Genomic DNA, 27,528 nt, shown 5'->3' with positions numbered 1-27,528 from the left:
CATAATTTATTGGAACAGTCAGCAGTTTAGGCAGCTTCTGTAGAAGAGAGCAACACACACAGACACAGACACAGTGCTGGAGGAACTCAGCAGGTCAGGCAGCATCTATGGGAGAGGAATAAACAGTTGGCATTGATGAAATGTCTTGGCCTGAAACATCGACTGTTTATTCCTCTCCATAGATGCTGCCTGACCTGCTGAGTTCCCCCAGCATTTTGTGTGTGTTGCTCTGTATTTCCAGCATCTGCAGAATCTCTCGTGTTTATTATCAGGTGGAAAAGAAACAGTTAACATTTCAGCATGAAGAACTTTCAGAATTGGGAAGTTGTGAAATGTGGAGCAACAGCTAAACTGCTGGAAGAACTCAGTGGGCCAGGCAGTGTCTGTGGAGGGATAAAGACTGACCTATCAGTTTGGGACCTTTCATCAGGACTGAGCGAAGAAACATAGAAAACTTAGGGAAAGGAAGATGGCAGCAGTGATAGAGGACTCTATAGTTAGGGGGTCAGACAGGAGATTCTGTGGACACAGGACAGAAACACGGATAGTTGTTTGCCTCCCCGGTGCCAGGGTCTGGGATGTTTCTGAACGCGTCCACGATATTCTGAAGTGGGAAGGAGAACAGCCAGAGGTCGTGGTATATATTGGTACCAACGACATAGGTAGGAAAAGGGAGGAGGTCCTGAAAACAGACTACAGGGAGTTAGGAAGGAAGTTGAGAAGCAGGACCTCAAAGGTAGTAATCTCGGGATTACTGCCTGTGCCACGTGACAGTGAGTATAGGAATAGAGTGAGGTGGAGGATAAATGTGTGGCTGAGGGATTGGAGCAGAGGGCAGGGATTCAGATTTCTGGATCATGGGGACCTCTTTTGGGACAGGCGTGACCTGTACAAAAAGGACGGGTTGTACTTGTATCCGAGGGGGACCAATATCCTGGCAGGGAGGTTTGCGAAGCCTATTGAGGAGAGTTTAAACTAGAATTGCTGGGGGGTGGGAACCAAACTGAAGAGACATAGAAACATAGAAAACCTACAGCACAATACAAGCCCTTCGGCCCACAAAGCTGTGCAGAACATGTCCCTACCTTAGAACTACCTAGGCTTTACCCATAGCCCTCTATTTTTATAAGCTCCAGGTACCTATCCAGGAGTCTCTTAAAAGACCCGATCGTATCCACCTCCACCACTGCCATCAGCAGCCCATTCCACGCACTCACCACTCTGCGTAAAAAACTTACCCCTGACATCTCTGTACCTACTCCCCAGCAACTTAAAACTGTGCCCTCTCATGCTAGCCATTTCAGTCCTGGGAAAAAGCCTCTGACTAGCCACACGATCAATGCCTCTCATCATCTTATACACCTCTATCAAGTCACCTGTCATCCTCCGTCACTCCAAGGAGAAAAGGCCAAGTTCGCTCAACCTATTCTCATAAGGCATGCTCCCCAATCCAGGCAACTTCCTTGTAAATCTCCTCTGCACCCTTTCTATTGCTTCCATATCCTTCCTATAGTGAGCTGACCAGAAGGACAGAGGGAGGATAGACAGTAGAATTATCCCACAACCATCAGAATCTTCAATGGACCACTCATACGCTAAAAGATGAACACTTGATCTCCCAAAATCTATCCTGATGTGACCCTTGCACCTGATTTGTCTACTTTCTCTGTAACTGCAGCAGTGCATTTTGTCTGAATGCCATGCAGAACTAAAGCTTTTCACTGGACCTCAATCCTTAAAACAATAATAACCCAGTACAAAGTATGAGAAGAGAGATTAGAGATTGGTTTTATTTGTCACATGTGTCACATGTACATCAAAACAAACAGTGAAACGCACCATTTGCGTTAAATTATATCAACGAGGATTGTGGTGGGGGCAGCCCGCAAATGTTGCCACAGGTCCAGCGCCAACATAGCATGCCCACAACTCACTACCCCTAATCAGTTGGCCTTGGGGATGGGGGAGGAATCTGGAGCCCGGAGGGAACCCACGTGGTCACGGGGAGAATACACAAACTCCTTACAGATGGTAGTGTGAATCAAACTACAATCGGTGATCGCTGGGCTTGTAAAGCGATTGTGCTACTGCGCCGCCTTCTGTGGGAGAGGAGCAAGAAGGGTTTCCCCATGCATTGCCTTTTGAACATATTTCAATTATTAAGCCAATGCATGCTTATGTCATAGAGAACTGAAAACTTTGGGCTGGATTCTTTGTTATCCTGACTGGAACCACCAAATCATGGAGCTTCAAAATCAGAATCAGGTTTACTATCACCGGCATGTGACGTGAAATTTGTTAACTTAGCAGCAGCAGTTCAATTCAATACATAATCTAGCAGAGAAAAAAAAAGTAAATCAATTACAATATATGTATATCAAATAGATTAAAAAACATGCAAAAGACAGAAATACTGTATAATAAAAAAGGTGAGGTAGTGTTCAAGGGTTCAATATCTGTTTAGGAAACAGATGGCAGAGGGGAAGAAGCTGTTCCTGAATCGCTGAGTGTGTGCCTTCAGGCTTCTGTACCTCCTTCCTGATGGTAACAGCGAGAAAAGGCATGGCCTGGGTGCTGGAGGTCCTTAATAATGGACGCTGCCTTTCTGAGACACTGCTCCCTGAAGACGTCCTGGGTACTTTGTAGGCTAGTACCAAAGGTGGAGCTGACCAAATTTACAACCCTCTGCAGCTTCTTTCGGTCCTGTGCAGTAGCCCCCCTCCCCATATCAGACAGTGATGCAGCCTGGGATGAAAACCTAGAAAAGTCTTTGAAAAGTTCTTAGGATTTCTTCAAGGTACTGAGTTGGATGGGTGTCACTATGAGGCAATTTAGTCATCTTCGGCTACAAATGTATAATTGCACAAATCACAACTTTTTTTGTCAGTCACTGGGGCACCATTGCTGGGGCTGAGTTATTAGTATTGCCTGAGGTCCTGCTTGTCAGACGTTGTGCCAAAATAATGCCATACTTGCCAAAGAAAGGGCTGGCAAACAACTCGTTCTTTGCCATCACACCTGTTCTGTGCCTCCACTAACTTGACTGGGAAGTAATTAGATCCAATCTGGCTTTGTTCATCAGGACCTTTCCTAATGAAGGATCTTGGACCAAAAGATCAAATGCATTTCCCTCCATAGATGCTGTCTGACTTGCTGAGTTCTTCCAGCATTTTGTATGTATTACCAAAGGTTTCCAGAATCTCCTGTATATAAAATTTTCATCCTTTATTTTTATTTTATTTTAATATTTTATTTAGAGATACACTGCAGAACAGGTGCTTTTAGCCACTCCACCAAGCAACCCACCAATTTAACCCTAGCCTAAACATGGGCCAATTTACAATAACCAATTAACCTTAACATCTTTGGACTGTGGGAGGAAACCAGATCACCCGGAAGAAACCCATACACACAAGGGAAGAACATGTTACAGAGGACACTGGAATTGAACTATGATCTATGAAGTCCCGAGCTGTAATAGAATTGTGTTAATCGCTATGCTGCCGTGGCACCCCATTGCCTTAATCCTTCCTCTGACCTTGCAAGCTTTGGCAATATTGGCACTGCCGCTTTAACACTTGTGGTTAAGCCATCATCTCCCAAGATCTGGCATTTCATCCCGCACCTCCCCCCCCCACAGTCTATCCATTTTTTCCCCCTCCTTTGATACATTCCAAAAATCCAGCTTATTGTCCAAGATTTTGGACATCTGCCCTAACATGACATTAGTGACTTGGGATAAAATTTGGCTGCTAATGCTTCAGTGAAGCATTTTGATTTTTTGGGGCATGTTAAAGGTGCTGTACAAATGGAGATCACTGTTCAGATGGAAGATTTTACATGGAAGAGCCCATACATCCTAGTAATAGTTTGTGACCTTAGATAAGCAAATATAACTAGTGGTGTTCCTCAGGGGGTTGGTATCAGATCCACTACTTTTCATGTTAACGAGCTGGTGATGGAATTGATGACTTTGTGGCCAAGTTTGTGGAAGACAGCTGGAGGGGCAGGTAGTTTTGAGGAAGCAGAGAGGCTACAGAAGGACTTTGACAGATCATGAGAATGGCCAAAGTGGCAGATGGAACATAGTGTCGGGAAGCGTACGGTCATGCACTTTGGTAGCAGAAGTAAAAGCATAGACTAATTTCCGAATGGGGAGAAAATTCAAAAATCTGAGGTGCAAAGGGACTTGGGAGTCCTTGTGCAGGATTCCCTAAAGGTTAATTTACAGGTTGATTCGTTGGTAAGCAAGACAAATCCAATGTTAGCGTTCATTTCAAGTGGACCAAAACATAACAGCAAAAATGCAATGTTGAGTCTTTATAAGGCACTGGTCAGACCACATTCGGAACATTGGGAGCAATTTTGAGCCCCATATCTGAGAATAGATGTGCTGGCATTGGAGAAGATCCAAAGGAGTTTTATAAGAATCATCTCAAAAATAAAAGGGTTAACATATGAGGCACATTTGATGTCTCTGGGCCTGTTATCACTGGAGTTTAGAAGAATGAGGGAAATCTCATTGAAACCTATTGAATATTGAAAGGCCTAGACAGAGTGGATATGGACAGGACATTTCCTATGATGGGAGAGTTTAGGACACAACTTCGGAACAGAGGGACGTCCCTTTAGAACAGAGATAGAACATAGAACAGTACAGCACAGTACAGGCCCTTTGGCCCACAATGTTGTGCCGACCCTCAGACCCTGCCTCCCATATAACCCCCCACCTTAAATTCCTCCATATACCTGTCCAGTAGTCTCTTAAATTTCACTAGTGTATCTGCCTCCACCACTGACTCAGGCAGTGCATTCCACACACCAACCACTCTGAGTAAAAAACCTTCCTCTAATATCCCCCTTGAACTTCCCACCCCTTACCTTAAAGCCATGTCCTCTTGTATTGAGCAGTGGTGCCCTGGGGAAAGAGGCGCTGGCTATCTACTCTATCTATTCCTCTTATTATCTTGTACACCTCCATCATGTCTCCTCTCATCCTCCTTCTCTCCAAAGAGTAAAGTCCTAGCTCCCTTAATCTCTGATCATAATGCATACTTTCTAAACCAGGCAGCATCCTGGTAAATCTCCTCTGTACCCTTTTCAATGCTTCCACATCCTTCCTATAGTGAGGTGACCAGAACTGGACACAGTACTCCAAGTGTGGCCTAACCAGAGTTTTATAGAGCTGCATCATTACATCGCGACTCTTAAACTCTATCCCTCGACTTATGAAAGCTAACACCCCATAAGCTTTCTTAACTACCCTATCCACCTGTGAGGCAACTTAAGGAGGAATTTCTTTAGCCAGAGGCTGAGGAATCTGTGAAATTCATTGCCACAGATGGCTGTAGAGGCCAAGTCATTGAGTATATTTAAAGCAGAAGTTGATAGGTTTTTGATTAGTCAGGGTGTCAAAGGTTACAGGAAGAATGTTGGAGAATGGGGTTGAGAGGGAAAATAAATTAGGCATGATCGAATGGCGCTGCATACTTGATGGGCCGAATGATCTAATTCTGCTTCAACTGTATGTTTTATGGTCTTATAACTGTATGGTAAAGAAAGGTCCCAGTAAGGAGCAAGCTGTGGTATATTAATGGCATTGAGGTACCTTGCGTAGTATTTTTCCACAGGGTGGCCACCCAAAGCCTTGTGCCAATCCGTTAAAGAACCAGAGCACAGTAAAGGCAGTGATGGTGGAACTCCAGGAGAAGACGACATTTATCACTCCCACCAGGAATAACCCAGAACAGAAGAGCAGACGGGCACTGATCTGATCGGAGAGGACTCCGCTGATAAACTTGCTGATAGCGTAAGCCAGCGACTGGCTGCTGGTTATCAAACCTGAAGGAATAAGATAAAAAGCAAGATTCATTTGCGGAGTTCACAAATACAAGAGATTCTGCAGGTACTGCACTAGAAATCCAGAGTAACACACACAAAATGCTGGAGAAACTCAGCGGGTCAGGCAGCTGTTAATATCTAATTCCCTAATTGCAAGGCCCAGTTCCTACCAGCTAAAACTGTCCCCAAGTTCTAGGTCAAGAACATTGTCCAGGGCTATAATAAGCAGCTATTTCCAAACCCTCGTAAATATTGTCGGTTGCCTATCGTATCCAACAATGACAGGAGACCTGGGTGGGAGAGTTTTTAAAGTGGAAACACTGTGGCACTGGGGCAGTTCCACGCTCTTGTCCTTGGAACGTCAGGTCCAGTGGTGCGAGTAGTTGTCACGGACTGGGCTCTTCCTTGGTTGCAGTGGATGACTGTGACTACTTCAGCGCCTCTCCACAAAGCGTTGCAGAATTGTCTTCCTGGATCTCACTGTTGATCTCGTCTGCCCAGTCTGCCAGAGCTAACTTCACATGCTAGGACAGGCATGTCCCTATCTCACCAGGGCTATGAGGCTTGCTGGACACTCTCACCTGGTTTAGCCCTCCTGTTGAAGCAGTGTACTGGGGTATGGCTGCTGTCACATGCAAACAGCTACTTGGAGCCACAGGTGAGAGCTGAGTCTCCGGTGGGAACCAAAGGTGAGTGAGCTGCCCTAGAATCTACACGACAAATCCCTTCACTAGAGGTGCTACCCCTCCCTGTACACCCCCTACACCTGTACCATGTTAAACACTGAGCAACATACAGAGTGCGACAGGAACTCAGGTCAGGCAGCACGTCAGAAATGAAAGTCCAATTAAGTCAGATTTCTTCTTCTCCAGCCCTTTATCTCTTCAACCCATCACCTCTCAGCTTCCCACATCGTTCCCCCAACTCCCCAACTAACCCACCTTCCATCTCACCTGATTTCACCTATCACCTGCCAGACTGTACTCCCTCTACCTTCGGATTCTGGCTTCTGCCCCGTATTTTCCGGTCCAAATGAAGGTCTTGTCTTGAAACGCTGACTGTTTATTCCTCTCCATCAGTGCTGCCTGACCTGCTGAGCTCCTCCAGCACTTTGTGTGTGTTGCTCAAGATTTCCAGCATCTGCAGAATCCCATGTTTATTTTAAACAATGTCCAGATTTACAAGTTAAATCCACTAATTCCTTTTTTTCTGCTCCATTTATTTGAGTTTATGATAGTCCCAATCAATAACCAAGAGGTCGACTTTAGGTGTTAGATTTCTCCCTCCTCCCCACATGGGATTCTTGGTACTGGTACATCTGCTGGCAACACACTCGTTTTGAAACTGCTGAGCTAGCACCATTGCTGTGCCCATAACCAATGATTCAGTGCAGATGCAGGAAAAGATGATTCCTGCAACAGTGTTCTTTGGAACACTACAGCACAGTACAGGCCCTTTGGCCCATGATGTGTACCTGACCTTATAACCTACTCTAAGATCAATCTAGCCTGTCCCTCCCACATAGCCCTCCATTTTTCTTTCATCCATCTACCTATCTATCTAGGAGCTTCTTAAATGTTTCTTAAATCTACCACCACCTTGTGCAACATGTTCCACACACCCACCATAGGCATCCGTTAGTCTCGTGAGACCATGGATTTGCGCCTTGGAAGGTTTCCAGGGTGCAGGCCTGGGCAAGGTTGTGTGGAAGACCGGCAGTTGCCCCATGCTGCATGTCTCCCCTCTCCACGCCACCGATGTTGTCCAAGGGAAGGGCACTCGGGCTGATACAGCTTGGCACCGGTGTCGTCGCAGAGCAATGTGTGGTTAAGTGCCTTGCTCAAGGACACAACACGTTGCCTCAGCTGAGGCTCCAACGAGCGACCTTCAGATCACTAGACCGATGCCTTAACCACTTGGCCACGCACCAACACCACACACCCACCACTCTTTGTGTAAAAAACAGACCTTTGACCTCCAACCTATACTTTCCTCCAATATTATGCCTCCTCACCTTACATAGAACATAGACTAGTACAGCACAGTACAGGCCCTTCGGCCCACAATGTTGTGCCGACCCTCAAACCCTGCCTCCCATATAAGCCCCCACCTTAGATTCCTCCATATACCTGTCCAGTAGTCTCTTAAACTTCACGAGTGTATCTGCCTCCACCACTGACCCAGGCAGTGCATTCCACGCACCAACCACTCTCTGAGTAAAAAACCTTCCTCTAATATCCCCCTTGAACTTCCCACCCCTTACCTTAAAGCCATATCCTCTTGTATTGAGCAGTGATGCCCTGGGGAAGAGGCGCTGGCTATCCACTCTATCTATTCCTCTTATTATCTTGTACACCTCTATCATGTCTCCTCCCATCCTCCTTCCCTCCAAAGAGTAAAGCCCTAGCTCCCTTAATCTCTGATCATAATGCATACTTTCTAAACCAGGCAGCATCCTGGTAAATCTCCTCTGTACCCTTTCCAATGCTTCCACATCCTTCCTATAGTGAGGTGACCAGAACTGGACACAATACTCCAAGTGTGGCCTAACCAGAGTTTTATAGAGCTGCATCATTACCTCGTGACTCTTAAACTCTATCCCTCGACTTATGAAAGCTAACACCCCATAAGCTTTCTTAACTACCCTATCCACCTGTGAGGCAACTTTCAGGGATCTGTGGACATGTACCCCGAGATCCCTCTGCTCCTCCACACTACCAAGTATCCTGCCATTTACTTTGTACTCTGCCTTGGAGTTTGTCCTTCCAAAGTGTACCACCTCACACTTCTCCGGGTTGAACTCCGTCTGCCACTTCTCAGCCCACTTCTGCATCCTATCAATGTCTCTCTGCAATCTTCGACAACACCACCAACCTTTGTGTCGTCTGCAAACTTGCCAACCCACCCTCTTACCCCCACATCCAGGTCGTTAATAAAAATCACGAAAAGTAGAGGTCGCAGAACAGATCCTTGTGGGACACCACTAGTCACAATCCTCCAATCTGAATGTACTCCCTCCACCACAACTGTTAGACACGATCTGCCCTTCACAAAGCCATGCTGACTGTCCCTGATCAGACCATGATTCTCTAAGTACCTATAGATCCTATCTCTAAGAATCTTTTCCAACAGCTTTCCCACCACAGACCTAAGGCTCACTGGTCTATAATTACCCGGACTATCCCTACTACCTTTTTTGAACAAGGGAACAACATTCGCCTCCCTCCAATCCTCCGGTACCATTCCATGGACAACGAGGACATAAAGATCCTAGCCAGAGGCTCAGCAATCTCTTCTCTCGCCTCATGGAGCAGCCTGGGGAATATTCCGTCAGGCCCCAGGGACTTATCTGTCCTAATGTATTTTAACAACTCCAACACCTCCTCTCCCTTAATATCAACATGCTCCAGAACATCAACCTCACTCATATTGTCCTCACCATCATCAAGTTCCCTCTCATTGGTGAATACCGAAGAAAAGTATTCATTGAGGACCTCGCTCACTTCCACAGCCTCCAGGCACATCTTCCCACCTTTATCTCTAATCGGTCCTACCTTCACTCCTGTCATTCCCATCCTGGCCTATCCTCTTGATCTATGCCTTTTATCATCTCGCTCAACTTGTCCTCATAAGACATGCTCTCTAATCCAGGCAGCATCCTGGTAAATCTCCTCCGCACCCTCTCAAAATCTTTTGGAATATTTGGAAAGTCAAACCAGCTTACAGCTTATACTATGATAGGTTGAGCGAGCCAGGGTTTTTCTCTTTGAAGTGAAGGAGGATGCGAGGTGACTTGATAGAGGTGTACAAGATGATAAGAGGCAGACAAGAGTGGACAGCCAGAGACTTTTCCCAGAGTAGAACTGGCTAAAACTAGGGGGAAATAACTCTGGGGTGATGGGAGGAAAGGGAAGGGTGGAAGTCAAAGGTCTGTTTTATACACAAAGTGTTGGGTGAGCAGAATGCCCTGCCAGTGGTGGTGATAGAAGACGATACATTAGGGGCATTTAAAAAACACAGATGACAGAAAAATGAAGGGTTATGTGGGAGGAGAGGATTAGATTGATCTTGGAGTGGGTTAAAAGGTCAGCACAACATTGTGGGCTGAAGGGCCTGAACTGTTCTATATTCTATGACCAGTAGAGCACCAGGAAGTGTCATGGTACAGGGACCCCAGGAGTACAAGTGCATAATTTGTTGAAAGTGGCATCATAGGTGGACAAGGTGGTGAAAAAGATATTTAGCACACCAGCCTGCATCAGGCCGGGCACAGAGTATAGGAGTTGGAAGATCATGTGTCAGTTCTATGAAGTGAGGCCGTACTTGGAGTATTTGATAAAGTTTTGGCCACCCTGTTATAGTAAAGACGAGGTTAAACTGGAAATAGTACAGGAAAGATTTACGAGGATGTTGCTGGGACTAGAGGGCCTACAGGAGAGGCTTGCCAGGTTTGGCCTCTATTCACTGGAATGCAGGAGAATGAGGGGCAGCCTTAAAAAGGTGTTCAAAAATTATAACATAAGGTGGATGGTGAAAATCTTTTCCCCAGGATAGGGGAGTCCGCAACTAGGGAGCCAAGGTTCAGGGTGAGGGGGAAAGATTTGAATGGGACCCAAGGGGCAACGTTTTCACACAGATAAGATCATAAGACATAGGAGCAGAGTGAGGCCATTCAGCCTATCGAGTCCGTTCCACCATTTCATCATGGGTGATCCCAGATCCCATTCACCCCTATACCCCTGCCCTCTCACCATATCCCTTGATGTCCCAACCAGTCAGGAATCTATCAACTTCTGCTTTAAATATACGCATGGAATTGGCCTCCACCGCAGCCTGTGGCAGAGAATTCCACAGATTCACAGAATCAGAATCAGGTTTATTATCACCGGCATGTGTCGTGAAATTTGTTAACTTGTCACCATTCTTTGGCAAAAAAAAAATCCTCCTTACTTCTGTTCTAAAAGATCGCCTCTCAAATTTGAGCCTGTGCCCTCTATTTCAATGAGATCCCCACGCATTCTTCCAAATTAGACCATAAGACACAGGAGCAGAATTCAGCCATCTGGTCCATTGAGTCTGCTCCACCATTCAATCATGGCTGATCCTTTTTTCTATCTCCTCCTCAACCTCCTCAATTCCAGTGAGTACAAGCTGAAAGCTGCCAGACACTCCTCATATGTTAACCCCTTCGTTCCCGGAATCATCCTCGTGAACTTTCTCTGGACTCTCTCCAATGACAACACATCCTTTCTGAGATATGGGGCCCAAAACTGTTGACAATACTCCAAGTGCAGCCTGACGAATGTCTTCGAAAGCTTTAACATTATCTCCTTCCTTTTATATTCTATTCCCCTTGAAATAAATGCCAACATTGCATTTGCCTTCTTTACCACAGACTCTACCTGTAAATTAACCTTCTTGTGTAGTCTGGCACGAGGACTCCTAAGTCCCTCTGCACCTCTGATGTTTGAACCTTCTCCCCATTTACATAATAGTCCGCACTATTGTTCCATTTACCAAAATGCATTATCATACATTTCCAAACACTGTATTCCATCTGCCACTTTTTTGCCCATTCTTCCAATTTGTCTAGGTCCTGATACAATCACATTGCTTCCTCAGCACTACCTACCCCTCCACCTATCTTCATATCATCCGCAAACTTTGCCACAAAACCACCAATTCCATTATCCAGCAGTCACTGGCAGCCAATCAGAAAAGGCCCCCTTCATTCCCACTCACTGCCCCCTGCCTGTCAGCCATTCCTCTATTCATCCCAGTATCTTTCCTGTAACACCATAGAATTTTATCTTGTTAAGCAGCCTCATGTGTGGCACCTTATCAAATGCCTTCTGAAAATACAAGTAAATGACATCTACAGTCTCTTCTTTGTCCACCCTGCTTCTTACTGCCTTGAAGTAGTAACACATTTGTCAGGCAAGATTTCCCTTTACAGAAACCATGCTGATTTTGACTTATTTTATCATTAGTCTCTAAGTACCCCGAAACTTCATCGTTAACAATAGGCTCCAACACTTTCCCAACTACTGAGGTTAGGCTAACTGGCCTATAATTTCCTTTCTTTTGCCTGCCTCCCTTCTTAAAGAGTGGAGTGACATTTGCAATCTTCCAGTCCTCCGGGTCTGTGCCAGAATCAAGTGATTCTTGAAAGATCATGACCAGTGCATCCGTTATCTCTTCAGCAACCTCTCTCAGCACTCTGGGATGTAGTCCATCTGGCCCAGGTAACTTATCCACCTTAAGACCTCTCAGTTTGCCTCGCACTTTGTCCTTTGTAATAGCAATGACACTCACGCCTGCTCCCTGACACTCAAGGATCTCTGGCATAGTGCTTGTGTCTTCCACAGTGAAGACGGATGCCAAGTACCCATTAACTTCATCTGCCATTTGTATGTCCCCCATTACTACCTCACCAGCATCATTTTCCAGTGGTCCAATATCAACTCTCACCTCCCTTTTATTCTTTATATACTGAAAAAACTTCTGGTATACTGCTTTATATTATAGGCTAGTTTGCCCTCATATTTCATCTCTTCTCTTATAGCTTCTTTAGTTGCCTTTTGTTGGATTTTCAAAACTTCCCAATCACTTTTGGTACGATATATGCCCTTTTCTTGGCTTTTATGCAGTCCTTAACTTTCCTTGTCAGCCACAGTTGCTTAGCCCTGCCATTTGCGAACAACTTCTTCTGTAGGATATATCTATCCGGCACCTTGTGAACTATTCCCAGAAACTTCAACCACCTCTGATCTGACATCATCCCCTGGGCAAGCTCCCCTCTCACGCCTCTGTAATTCCCTTTAAATTCCCTTTATTCCATTGGGATATTGATACATGTAATTTATGCTTCTCCCTCTCAAATTGCAGAATGCATTGAATCATATTATGATCACTGCCTCCTAGGGGTTCCTTTATGTAAAGCTAACTAATAAAATCTGGGTTATTACACAACACTCAATCTAAGATAGCCATTCCCCAGGTAGGCTCAAGCACAAGCTGCTCTAAAAAGCCATCCCGTAGGCATTCAACAAATTCCCTCTCCTGCAAAATGACACCAGCCTGGTTTTTCCCAATCTCCTTGCATACTGAAGACCCCATTACAATTGTGACATTACCCTTATTATATGCCCTTTCCAGATCCCTTTCCGATCTCAATCCCACATCTTGGCTACTATTCGGAGGCCTATATATGCTTCCCGTAATGGTTTTTTCACCATTGCAGTTTCTGAACTCCACCCACAAAGATTCAATGTTCTCTGGCCCTATGTCACCTCTTTCTAAAGATGTAATTCCATCTTTTACCAACAGAGACACATCACTGTCTATGCCTTCCTGCCTGTTCTTTCGATACAAAGTCTATCCTTTGATGTTAAACTCCCAACTATGGCCTTCTTTCAGCCACGACTCAGTGATGCCCACAACATCATACCGACCAATCTCTAATTGCACCACAAATTCATCCACCTTATTCAGAATGCTATGCGCATTTAAATACAGCACCTTCAGTCCTGCATTCTTCACCCTTATGAATTTTGCCTCTGTGGTACAATCAAACTCTCTGCTCTGTCTGCATTTATACTCAGTCATTGGCTTGTCCTTCCTTACATTCATGTTACACCCATCATCTACTTGTAAACCTGCTGGCTCATCCTCAGCTCTATCATACTGGTTCCCATCCCCCTGTCATGTTAGTTTAAACCACTCCCAACAGCTCTAGCAAACCTGCCCGCAAGGATATTGGTCCCTCTCAAATTCAAGTGCAACCCATCCCTTTTGTACAGGTCACACCTGCCCCAGAAGAGGTCCCAATGATCCAGAAATCTGAATCCCTGACCCCTGATCCAATTCTTCAGCCACACATTTATCTGCCACCTCATTCTATTCCTATCCTCACTGTCGCGTGGCACAGGCAGCAATCCTGAGATTACTACCCCTGAGGTCCTGCTTCTCAGCTTCTTTTCCAACTCCCTGTATTCTGTTTTCAGGACCTCCTCCCTTTTTCTATCTATGTCATTGGTACCAACATGTACCATGACCTCTGGCTGCTCACCCTCTCTTCTCAGGATATTGTGGACGTGTCCAGAAACATCACAGACCCAGGTATCTGGGAGGCAAACTATCATCCATGTTTCCTTTTTACGTTCCCACACCAGAGATGGGAATGAGTAGATGGAATGAGCTGCCAGAGGAAGTGGTTGAGACAGGTACAATACGGTCATTCAAGTAGCACTGGAGTGGAGCTTAGAGGCGTATGGGCTGAAGGCAGGGGCTATTTGGGTGGGACAATGAAATAGAGGAAAGGGGGTGGTTAATGGAGGAAATTCCAAAGCTTTATGTCTTGACAGATGCAAGCTGGTGACCAACGTAGATGGATTTAGCTTCAAGAAGAGTAAGAGCCCAGAATGAGAGGAGGGTGTTGATCTTGGGTTGGGGCATTGGGGAGAATTACAGAAAGAGGAAGAAGCGAGACCATGGAGGTTCCAAGTTCAAAGTAAATTTATCATCAAAGTATGTACTCTACCTGGTACCTTGAGATTCATTTTCTTGCAGGCATTCACAAGGTAAAAAAAGAAATGCAACAGAACTTTACGAAAAAAACTACGCATTAACAAAGACTGACAAACAACCAATATGCAAAAGAAGACATACTGTGCAAGTAAAAACAAAATCCTGAGAACGTGAGTTTTTTTAATCACGAGTTTGAGAATTTTAAAATCAGTCTATCACCTACCCAGGTATGGGAAACAATAGAAAATAAGGAGGCACATCGGGGGGAAAAAAATGTAAAAATAAGAGGTTGAAGTGCAGAGGCAGTGTGAGATGAAGTGAGAGTGAAAATCAGGAGGGGGTAGGGGGAAAAATAGGTACAGACACACAGCAATAGGAACATAGAAAACCTACAGCACAATACAGGCCCTTTGGCCCACAAAGTTGTGCCGAACATGTCCCTACCTTAGAAATTATTAGGGTTACCAATAGCCCTCTATTTTTCTAAGCTCCATGTACCTATCCAAAAGTCTTTTAAAAGACCCTATCGTATCCGCCTCCACCACCGTTGCCGGCAGCCCATTCCACGCACTCACCACTCTCTGCATAAAAAACATACCCCTGACATCTCCTCTGTACCTACTTCCAAGCACCTTAAACCTGTGCCCTCTTGTGGCAGCCATTTCAGACCCTGGGGTCTGAGCAGGGTCCTAAAGAGCTGCAATGTTACCTCTGGGCTCCAAATTTCAATTCCACGATTGATGAAGGCCAATACACCGTATGCCTTCTTAATCAGAGAGTCAACCTGCACAGCTGCTTTGAGCGTCCTATGGACTTGGACCCCAAGATCCCTCTGATCCTCCACACTGCCAAGAGTCTTACCATTAATACTATATTCTGCCATCATATTTGACTGACCAAAATGAACCACTTCACACTTATCTGGGTTGAACTCCATCTGCCACTTCTCAGCCTAGTTTTGCATCCTATCAATGTCCCGCTGTAACCTCTGACAGCCCTCTACACTATCCACAACACCCCCAACCTTTGTGTCATCAGCAAATTTACTAACCCATCCCCCCACTTCCTTATCCAGGTCATTTATAAAAATCATGAAGAGTAAAGGTCCCAGAACAGATCCCTGCATGGACACCGACCTCCATGCAGAATATGACCCGTCTACAACCACTCTGCCTTCTGTGGGCAAGCCAGTTCTGGATCCACAAAGCAATGTCCCCTTGGATTTCATGCCTCCTTACTTTCTCAATGAGCCTTGCATAGGGTACCTTTTCAAACGCCTTGCTGAAATCCATCTGCACTACATTTACTGCTCTTCCTTCATCAATGTGTTTAGTCACATCCTCAAAGAATTCAATCAGGCTCATAAGGCACGACCTACCCTTGACAAAGCCATGCTGACTATTCCTAATTATATTATACCTCTTCAAATGTTCATAAATCCTGCCTCTCAGGATCTTCTCCATCAACTTACCAACCACTGACGTAAGACTCACTGGTCTATAATTTCCTGGGCTATCTCTACTCCCTTTCTTGAATAAGGGAACAACATCTATAACCCTCCAAACCTCTCCCGTCCCCATTGATGAAGCAAAGATCATTGCCAGAGGCTCAGCAATCTCCTCCCTCACCTCCCACAGTAGGTATTTCCTCTGGTTCCATACACACTTTCCCACTGTTGCACTTGATAGGTCCTATTCTTTCACATCTTATCCTCTTGCTCCTCACATACTTGTAGAATGCCTTGGGGTTTTCCTTAATCCTGTCCGCCAAGGCCTTCTCATGGCCCCTTCTGGCTCTCCTAATTTCCTTCTTAAGCTCCTTCCTGTCAGCCTTATAATCTTCCAGATCTCTAACATTACCTAGCTCTCTGAACCCTTTGTAAGCTTTTCTTTTCTTCTTGACTAGATTTACTACAGCCCTTTGTACACCACGGTTCCTGTACCCTACCATAACTTCCCTGTCTCATTGGAACGTACCTATGCAGAACTCCATACAAATATCCCCTGAACATTTGCCACATTTCTTCTGTACCTTGCCCTGAGAACATCTGTTCCCAATTTAAGCTTCCAGTTCCTGCCTGATAGCCTCATAATTCCCCTTACTCCAATTAAGCGCTTTTCTAACTTGTCTGTTCCTAAACTCTCCAATGCTATTGTAAAGGAGATAGAATTATGATCACTATCTCCAAAATGCTGTCCCACTGAGAGATCTGACACCTGACCAGGTTCATTTCCCAATACCAGATCAAGTACAGTCTTTCCTCTTGTAGGCTTAGCTACATATTGTCAAGAAACCTTCCTGAACACACCGAACAAACTCCACCCCATCTAAACCCCTTGCTCTAGGGAAATGCCAATCGATATTTGGGAAATTAAAATCTCCCCCCATGACAAAACCATAAGACAAAGGAGCAGAAGTCGGCCATTCGGCCCATCGAGTCTACTCTGCCATTTTATCATGAGCTGATCCATTCTCCCATTTAATCCCACTCCTCCGCCTTCTCACCATAACCTTTGATGCCCTGGCTACTCAGATACCTATCAATCTCTGCCTTAAATACACCCAATGACTTGACCTCCACTGCCACCCGTGGCAACAAATTCCATAGATTCACCACCTTCTGGCTAAAAAAATTTCTTCACATTTCTGTTCTAAATGGGCACCCTTCAATCCTGAAGTCATGCCCTCTCGTACTAGACTTCCCCCGTCATGGGAAACAACTTTGCCACATTCACTCTGTCCATGCCTTTCAAAATTCGAAATGTTTCTATGAGGTCCCCCCTTATTCTTCTAAACTCCAAGGAATACAGTCCAAGAGCGGACAAACGTTCCTCATATGTTCACCCTCTCATTCTCGGAATCATTCCAGTGAATCTTCTCTGTACCTTCTCCAACATCAGCACATCCTTTCTTAAATAAGGAGACCAAAACTGCCCACAGTACTCCAAGTGAGGTCTCACCAGCGCCTTATAGAGCCTCAACATCACATCCCTGCTCCTATACTCCATTCCTCGAGAAATGAATGCCAACATTGCATTCGCCTTCTTTACCACCGACTCAACCTGGAGGTTAACCTTGAGGGTATCCTGCACGAGGACTCCCAAGTCCCATTGCATCTCAGAACTTTGAATTCTCTCCCCATTTAAATAATAGTCTGCCCGTTTATTTCTTCTGCCAAAGTGCATAACCATACACTTTCCAACATTGTATTTCATTTGCCACTTCTCTGCCCATTCTTCCAATCTATCCAAGTCTCTCCACAGACTCTCCGTTTCCTCAGCACTACCGGCCCCTCCACCTATCTTCATATCGTCAGCAAACTTAGCCACAAAGCCATCTATTCCATAATCCAAATCATTGATGTACAATGTAAAAAGAAGCGGCCCCAACACGGACCCCTGTGGAACACCACTGGTAACCGGCAGCCAACCAGAATAGGATCCTTTATTCCCACTCTGTTTCCTGCCAATCAGCCAATGCTCTATCCATGTATGTAACTTTCCTGTAATTCCATGGGCTCTTATCTTGTTAAGTAGCCTCATATGTGGCACCTTGTCAAAGGCCTTCTGAAAACCCAAATATACAACATCCACTGCATCTCCCTTGTCTAGCCAACTTGAAATTTCCTCAAAAAATTGTAATAGGTTTGTCAGGCAGGATTTCCCTTTAAGGAATCCATGCTAAGTTCTGCCCATCTTGTCATATGCCTCCAGGTACTCCGTAACCTCACCCTTGACAATCGACTCCAACAACTTCCCAACCACCAATGTCAAGCTAACAGGTCTATAATTTCCCTTTTGCTTCCTTGCCCCTTTCTTAAATAGCGGAGTGACATTTGCAATCTTCCAGTCCCCCGAACCATGCCAGAATCTATCGACTTTTGAAAGATCATCGCTAATGCCTCCGCAATCTCCACAGCTACTTCCTTCAGAACACGAGGGTGCATTCCATCTGGTCCAGGAGATTTATCTACCTTTAGCCTATTCAGCTTCCTGAGTACTTTCTCTGTCGTAATTGTGACTGCGCACACTTCTCTTCCCTGCCACCCTTGAGTGTCCAGTATACTGCTGATGTCTTCCTCAGTGAAGACTGATGCAAAATACTTGTTCAGTTCCTCTGCCATCTCCCATTACAATTTCTCCAGCATCATTTTCTATCGGTCCTATATCTACTCTAACCTGTCTTTTACTCTTTATATACTTGAAAAAGCTTTTAGTATCCTCTTTGATATTATTTGCTAGCTTCCTTTCATAGTTAATCTTTTCCCTCTTAATGACCTTCTTAGTTTCCTTTTGTAAGCTTTTAAAAACTTCCCAATCCTCTGTCTTCCCACTAATTTTTGTTTCCTTGTATGCCCTCTCCTTTGCTTTAACTTTGGCTTTGACTTCTCTTGTCAACCAGGGTTGCATCCTTTTTCCATTCGAAAATTTCTTCTTTTTTGGAATATACCTGTCCTGCACCTTCCTCACTTCTCACATAAACTCCAGCCACTGCTGCTCTGCTGTCCTTCCCGCCAGTGTCCCTTTCCAGTCAACTTTTGCCAGTTCCTCTCTCATGCCACTATAATTTCCTTTACTCCACTGAAATACCGACACATCAGATTTCAGCTTCTCTTTTTCAAATTTCACAGTGAACTCAATCATGTTATGATCACTGCCTCCTAAAGGTTCCTTCACCTCAATCTCTCCAATCACCTCCGGTTCATTACACAATACCTAATCCAGTACAGCCCATCCCCTAGTGGGCTCAACAACAAGCTGTTCTAAAAAGCCATTTCGCAGACATTCTACAAATTCTCTCTTGAGATCCAGTGCCGACCTGATTTTCCCAATCCACTCACATGTTAAAATCTCCCACAATTATCATAACACTGCCCTTCTGACAAGCCTTTTCTATTTCCTGTTGTAATTTGTAGTCCACATCACTGCAGCTGTTTGGAGGCCTATAAATAACTGCCATCAGGGTCCTTTTACCCCTGCAATTTTTTAGCTCAACCCATAAAGATTCTGCACTTTCCGATCCTATATCACCTCTTTCTAATGATTTAATATCATTTCTTACCAATAAAGCCACGCCTCCCCCTCTGCCTACCTTCCTATCCTTCCGATACACCGTGTATCCTTGGACATTCAGCTCCCAGAGACATGCATCCTTTAGCTACGTCTCAGTGATGGCCACAGTATCATACCTGCCAATCTGTAGCTGTACAACAAGATCATCCACCTTATTCCTTATGCTGCGTGCATTTAAGTATAACACCTTAAGACCAGTATTTGGTACTTTTCGCTTTGATTTCACTGCAACTTTATTGCACTGCAACTCATCCCAATGGCTTCAAATTTGCCCCATCATCTGCCTGTCTTTCCTGACATCTTTACTGCTCACTATCTTAGATTTATTTCTGTTTTCCCCTTCCTCCGCTCTATCATTCTGGTTCCCATCCCCCTGCCAAATTAGTTTAAACCCTCCCTAACAGCTCTATTAAACTTTCCCGCCAGGATATTGGTCCCCTTCGGGTTCAGGTGTAACCTGTCCATTTTGAACAGGTCATACTTCCCCCAGAAGAGATCCCGATGATCCAAGAATCTGAAGCCCTGCCCCCTACACCAGTCTCTCAGCCACGCATTCATCTGCCTGATCCTACTATTCTTGCCCTCGCTAGCACGTGGCACAGGTTGCAATCCTGAGATTACTACCCTGGAGGTCCTGCTTCTCAGCTTCCTTCCTAACTCCCAGAAATCTCTCTTCAGGACCTCCTCCTTTGTCCTATCTATGTCATTGGTACCAACATGTACCAAGACAACTGGCTGCTCACCCTCCCCCTTCAGAATATTCTGGACCCAGTCCGAGACATCCCGTACCCTGGCACCTGGGAGGCAACACACCATGCGGGTATCTCTGTCAGGCTCACAGAATCTCCTGTCTGTTACCCTGACTATGGAATCCCCTATGACTACTGCATTCTTCTTCTCCCTCCTGCATAACAGCGCCAGGCTCAGTGCCAGAGACCCGGTCACCGTGGGCGTCCCCTGTCAGGTCATCCCCCTCAACAGCATCCAGAACAAGATATTTGTTACTGAGGGGGACAGCCACAGGGGTGCTCTCCACTATCCAGGCATTTTCCTTCCCTCTCCTGACAGTCACCCAGTTTTCTGACCCCTGTAGCCTAGGGATGACTACCTCCCTGTAGCTCCTGTCTATCACCTCTTCACTTTCCATAATAAGCAGTAGGTCATCAAGCTGCAGCTCCAGATCCCTAACACGGTCTCGGTGCACCTGGTGCAGATGTGGCCATCAGGGAGGCTGGAGGTCTCCCAGGATTCCCACATCTGACACCCTGAGCAAAGCACTAACCCTGCAGGCATGATATCTAATTCTACAGGAATGAAACAGGAAAAAAAACAGGACAACTCTGTTATTATTACACCTTTCCAAGATCTGTTTCCCTATCTGCTCCTCGATATCCCTGTTACTATTGGTTGGCCTATAAAAAACACCCAGTAGAGTTATTGACCCCTTCCTGTTCCTAACCTCCACTCACAGAGACTCTGTAGACAATCCCTCCATGACGTCCACCTTTTCTGCAGCCATGACACTATCTCTGATCAACACTGCCACGCCCCCACCTCTCTTGCCTCCCTCCCTGTCCATTCTGAAACATCTAAAACCTGGCACTTGAAGTAACCATTCCTGTCCCTGAGCCATCCAAGTCTCTGTAATGACCACAACATCATAGCTCCATGTACTGATCCACACTCTAAGCTCATCCGCTTTGTTCACAATACTCCTTGCGTTAAAATAGACACATCTCAAACCATTAGTCTGAGCGTGTCCCTTCTCTATCACCTGCCTATCCTCCCTCACACACTGTCGACAAGCTTTCTCTATTTGTGAGCCAACCTCCTCTTCCCCAGTCTCTTCAGTTCAGTTCCCACCTCCCAACAATTCTAGTTTAAACTCTCCCCTGTAGCCTTAGCAAATCTCCCCGCCAGGATATTGGTTCCCCTCGGATTCAAGTGCAACCCGTCCTTTTTGTACAGGTCACACCTGCCCTAAAAGAGGTCCCAATGGTGCAGAAATATGAATCCCTGCCCCCTGGTCCAATCCCTCAGCCACACATTTATCCTCCACCTCACTCTATTCCTATACTCACTGTCGTGTGACACAGGCAGTAATCCCGAGATTACTACCTTTGAGGTCCTGCTTCTCAACTTCCTTCCTAATTCCCTGTAGTCTTTTTTCAGGACCTCCTCCCTTTTCCTACCTATGTTGTTGGTACCAATACGTACCATGACTCTGTCTATTCACCTTCCCACTTCAGGATATCGTGGGCGTGATCTGAAGCATCCTGGACCCTGGCACCTGGGAGGCAAACTAACATCCACGTTTCTTTCCTGCATCCACAGAATTGCCTGTCTGACCCCCTAACTATAGAGTCTCCTATTACTACTGCCTTCCTCTTCCTTTCCCTACCCTTCTGAACCACAGGGTCAGACTCTGTGCCAGAGGCACGACTACTGTTGCTTCCCCCAGCTAGGCAATGTTTAAATAAAAACAGGAGGAAGGCGGCATATGTTATCAGCTGTCTGTTAAATCGATTCTTAATTGCTGGGCATAAAGTCTACTGATTTAAAAACTGAAAAGATGTTCTCAGGTGCTAAATAATGCCTGATGTTAAACGAACCCATGTGCCTAAGTAACTAACAACCCTTACAAATTGTTACAAAAACACTGCTGCTGTTCGCATGATGATAAAATGATGAACTGACTTTTATGATTCATACTCGCAAACTACTTTTCATCAACTCATTCAGGGGGATGGAATGCCACAGATTCAACGATGACACAGAGATGGGCGGACACTGTAGCTGTGTAGATGGAAGCAATTAATTGGAATGACTAGCGTCGACCATTATAGCACAGTCCAGGCCCTTCAGCCCACAATGTTGTGCTGACCTTTTAACCTACTGCAAGATCAATCTAACAATTCCCTCTCAAATAACGCTACAATTTTCTATCATCCATGTGCCTATCTAAGAGTTTCTTAAATGCCCCTGTTGTACTTGCCTCTACCATCATCCCGGCAGTGCGTTACACACACCCAGCTGTATAAAGGACTTACCTCTGACATCTCCCCTGCACTATCTTCTAATCAACTTTAGTTATACCCACTTGTATTAGTTATTTCTGCCCTGGGGAAAAGTCGCTGGCTGCCCGCTTGACCTGTGCCTCTTCTCATCTTGTACGCCTCTATCAAGTCACTTCTCATCCTCACAAGGAAAGGAAGCCAGAATTGCCCTTTGCAGAGGACAGATTGTAATTACCAAATCTCAGATTTAGATTATTGTGCAGGTATTCTGACCTACAGGAAAGATATCAATAAGATTGAAAGAGTACAGAGAAAATTTACAAGGAGGTTGTCAGGACTTGAGGTACTGAGTTATATGGAAAGGTTGAATAAGTTAGGACTTTATTCCTTGGAGCATAGAAGATTGAGAGGAGATTTGATAGAGGTGTACAAAATTGTGAGGGGTGTAGACAGGGTAAATACAAGTAGGGTTCTCCCCCTCTCAAGAGTTATAGGGAAAGGGTGAGTTGGTTCGAACTTTATTGTCCGGAGCATAGGAGAATGTTTCTCATATTCTGTATCTCATCCAAAGTAGGGAAGTGCACTTTAAACCACTACACTAATCAGTTCTGTTACATTCAGGAATCTATGAACATGGTCTCCCGAGTCCCCCCCTCACCTCCTCCTGAGTATGGCCCATCACCTCTTCCCCAGAGGCTCAGCTCCTCCACCCTTTTTCCCGAGTCCTTCCACTCCTCTACCAGCTCTGCTCTTCACATCAGAGTCTCCATGTTCCAATGATCTCATACTGGACTCACCCATCCTCCATTTCCCTGCTGTTGCACACTTACCTAAGTCGTCTTTTTCCAAGGTCACCTCCTCCATGACGGAGGGCATCACAAAGGAGAAGGTTTTTCTGTTGAAGTAATACAAGGTGTAGCCTACAAACATGGCTGTGAAGATGGTTATTCTATAGTAGCTGTAACCAGCCATCCTGCACAGACTTTGAAAGCCAGAAATGGAAGCTCCGAAGTAAGCGTCCCAAATAGAGATAAGGTATTTATCCAACAAACCAGTTTCTGTCTGAATAATTAGATCAAAACCGCTGACTTGACATTTGATGATTCTAAGTAAAATACGTTTAAATTTAGAGAAGATGGGACAACTGAGATGAAACAGAAAAAAAATCAAAAGCAAATTCCAGTGTCCTATTCCTCTCAATGATTTTCCTTTATTTTGCTGTGTTGTTGGATTTTGTAACAAGCTGTTGTTTGCTGTCCTGGCAAAACATTAACTGCAAGGGTCCAAGGGAGTGACGGAATTGTTACTCTGAAAGAAGAACAAAATGATTTCAGTTAAAAGCATTAAGAGGTGGTGAAAAATAAGAACTGATTAATGATTACACAAGGTCAATAGAGTTGATGTGGATGGTTTGAAAGTGCAGGGGCACGGAAAGTCCAGCTTAATGGCAACACTTTAACTTGCAGTATTTAACTTTACACAATCTGTCCTTATCCACTATATCACAGTAATAACCTTACAGGGAAACAACACAATGCACAGCACTAGAAATTACATCACATCGCTACCGTCAGGAAGGAGGTACAGTAACACGAACAGACCCAGACAAAGACAACCCTGCACCCCCCCCGCCCCCCCGGCATATGCCAGTGATATTAAACCTGATTCTGATCAGGACGGAAAAGAGCCACTTACAGAGAATATTGATGAACTTCCCTGAGCCATTCACGTCCATTTACTTAAAAAATCTTGAATAGTTTCAGTGAGACAGCTACAATAGACTTCCTGCAAACAGACTTACCTGAAGGTTCCTTCTGGAAACCACTACAAGGCTACTAAAACAAAATCTAACTATTGTCCCATTTGGGGCATCAAGGTAGTGTAGTAGTTAGCATGATACCATTTACATCATTTATTATTATATTGTAATTTGTCCTTTACTGTGCCTATTGTCTTGTTTATTAACTATTGTACTGTCCTGCACTGTTTTGTGCACTTTATGTAGTCCTGTGCAGGTCTGTAGTCTAGTGTAGTTTTTATGTTGTTTTACATAGTCTAGTGTAGCCGTGTGTTGTCTCACTTAGTCTAGTGTAGTTTTGTGTTGTTTCATGTCGCACCAGGGTCCTGGAGGAACATTGTTTCGTTTTTACTGTGTACTGTACCAGCAGCTTATGGTCGAAATGACAATAAAAGCAACTTGACTTGAGCTCAGGGTATTGAAGTTTGGAGTTCAATTCTGGTGCCATCTGTAAAGAGTTTGTATGTCCTCTCTGTGACTGCATGGGCTTCCTCCGGGTGCTCTGCTGCTCTGCACTTGCCCCACATTCCAAAGGCGTACCAGTTAGTAGGTTATTTCGTCATTATAAATTGTCCTGTGACTATGCTAAGATGGGTTGCTGGGCAGTGTGGCTTGTAGTGTAGAAGAGACCCATCTGACCCAACATCTCCAAAATAGATTTTAAACAAAAGTAACAGATAGACAGAGGGGGAGGGGTGGGGTGGGGCTAACTAGAATGGTTGATTAGATTAACTGCCTGGCGGGGGGAATGATCTAAACAGCGACAGACTGCCGAGCTCTGAGATGTAGTCGAATGGGCATACAGTTTGCAAAATGTGCCATGCGGGTAAAGCATATCATTGGAAAAGCTAAGAGAAGATTGTGATTATTGAGAGGGTTGGTTACCTTTACTGACCAGACCACATCTGGAGTCCTGAATGCACTATTGTCATAGTCAGACATGTCAGGGTGGTTAAACTGTATACTGTATCTATGGGAATTTAGAAGAGCAAAAGAGCCTTGAGTGAATCACACAAGATTCTTTGGAACTCTCTTCCTCAAGTATTGAGGAGACACAGGTGACTGCAGATGCTGCATTTTGAAGACAAAAGGACATCAATGATCAGGTCAAGACCCTGACGCTGCTTAACCCCTTGAGTACTTCCAGTGGTTTAATCTTTGGCAACTGAAACATTGAAACATAGAAAACCTGCAGCAGAATACAGGCCCCTCGGCCCTCAAAGTTGTGCCGAACATGTCCCTACCTTAGAAATTACGAGGCTTAACTATAGCCCTCTATTTTCCTAAGCTCCATGTACCTATTCAAAAGTCTCTTAAAAGACCCTATCATATCCGCCTCCACCACCGTTGCCGGCAGCCCATTCCACGCCCTCACCACTCTCTGCGTAAAAAACTTACCCCTGACATCTCCTCTGTACCTACTCCCAAGCACCTTAAACCTGTGTCCTCTTGTGGCAGCCATTTCAGCCCTGGGAAAAAGCCTCTGACTATCCACACAATCAATGCCTCTCATCATCTTATACACCTCTATCAGGTCACCTCTCATCCTCTGTCACTCCAAGGAGAAAAGGCCGAGTTCACTCAACCTATTCTCATAAGGCATGCTCCCCAATCCAGGCAACATCCTTGTAAATCTCCTCTGCACCCTTTCTATGGCTTCCACATCCTTCCTGTAGTGAGGCAACCAGAACTGAGCACAGTACTCCAAGTGGGGTCTGACCAGGGTCCTATATAGCTGCAACATTACCTCTCGGCTCCTAAATTCAATTCCACAATTAATGAAGGCCAATACACCATATGCCTTCTTAACCACACCCTGCGCAGCTGCTTTGAGAGTCCTATGGACTCAGACCCCAAGATCCCTCTGATCCTCCACACTGCCAAGAGTCTTACCATTAATACTATATTCTGCCATCATATTTGACCTACCAAAATGAACCACTTCGCACTTATCTGGGTTGAACTCCATCTGCCACTTCTCAGCCCAGTTTTGCATCCTATCGATGTCCCACTGTAACCTCTGACAGCCCTCCACACTATCCACAACACTTCCAACCTTTGTGTCATCAGCAAACTTACTAACCTATCCTTCCACTTGCTCATCCAGGTCATTTATAAAAATCACGACAAAGAGTAAGGGTCCCAGAACAGATCCCTGAGGCACTCCACTGGTCAGTGACCTCCATGCAGAATATGACCTGTCCACAACCACTCTTTGCCTTCTGTGGGCAAGCCAGTTCTGGATCCACAAAGCAATGTCCCCTTGGATCCTATGCCTCCTTACTTTCTCAATAAGCCTTGCATGGGGAACCTTATCAAATGCCTTGCTGAAATACATATACACTACATCTACTGCTCTAATTTCATCAATGTGTTTAGTCATATCCTCAAAAAATTCAATCAGGCTCGTAAGGCACGACAAAGCCATGCTGACTATTCCTAATCATATTATACCTCTCCAAATTACTTCTTAGACAAAGGTCAATAGATTCTTGATAGCAATTAACCTAAATGTTACCCAAGGCATTCAGGAATCTGGACATCAGCAATGATCTTGATAAGTTGGTGGAATAGGTTTGAGAGGCAAAATCACCCAGTCCTGTTCCTTATTTCTTTCCCGTTCTGACGAAGGTCCAGGATCTGAATTCTCTTTTCCACAGATGCTGCTTGATCCGATGTGTTTCCAGCAGTTTTTGTTTTACTTTCCAATCTCCAGCATCTGCAGATTTTTTTTTTTTGGATTTTCATTGGTATTCTAGAGTCAGTTTAACTTTCCAGATAAACATTGAAAGAGATATTCCATGTTATAAAATAAAAGATAAGGTAGACAGTTCAATTCTTTGTCCCAGAGTGGCACTGGAATGCAGCAGTTAGCATAACGTAATTACAGTGCACAAAACCTGAGTTCAATTCCACCACTGTCTGTAAGAAGTTTGTACGTTCTCCCCATGACCATGTGGGTTTCCTCCGGGTGCTCCGGTTTCCTCTCACAGTCCATAAACATACAGATCAGTTCATTAATTAATCACATGGATGTAATTGGCTGGTAAGCCCCTATGAAGGGTCTCAGCCCAAAATGTTGACTCTTTACTCTCCTCCATAGATGCTGCCTGACTTACTGAGTTACTTCAGTGTTTCATGTGTGTGTTCAAAATTTCCAGCATCTGCAGAATTTCTTGTGTTTGACTTTTAGGTTAATTTGCCAGCATGCTCACTATATTCTTCATGGGACAGAGTCTGTACCTGTGCTGTACAAGAGAATTCAAAATCA

At 44.9% G+C, this 27,528-nt stretch overlaps 1 protein-coding gene across 2 annotated transcripts in view; it reads right to left on the bottom strand.

Moving 5' to 3' along the window:
* slc37a4a (solute carrier family 37 member 4a) overlaps positions 1-23,717 on the bottom strand; it is a 74,242-nt gene extending 50,525 nt beyond the window's left edge. For both annotated transcript variants that reach the window (XM_063038719.1, XM_063038720.1), the window contains exons 1-2: positions 23,290-23,717; positions 5,609-5,841 (exon numbers count right to left, since the gene is read on the bottom strand). In XM_063038719.1, the coding sequence (XP_062894789.1) occupies positions 5,609-5,841; positions 23,290-23,431 (375 nt within the window). In that variant the 5' untranslated portion in view covers positions 23,432-23,717. The remainder of the gene's footprint in view (positions 1-5,608; positions 5,842-23,289) is intronic.
* Positions 23,718-27,528: the final 3,811 nt, after the last annotated feature.

Source organism: Mobula hypostoma, chromosome X2, assembly GCF_963921235.1.
Source record: "Mobula hypostoma chromosome X2, sMobHyp1.1, whole genome shotgun sequence".
In the NCBI taxonomy this organism is placed as follows: domain Eukaryota; kingdom Metazoa; phylum Chordata; class Chondrichthyes; order Myliobatiformes; family Myliobatidae; genus Mobula; species Mobula hypostoma.
Note: the sequence above shows the minus strand (reverse complement) of the source record. Positions and strands in the feature narration are given on the sequence as shown.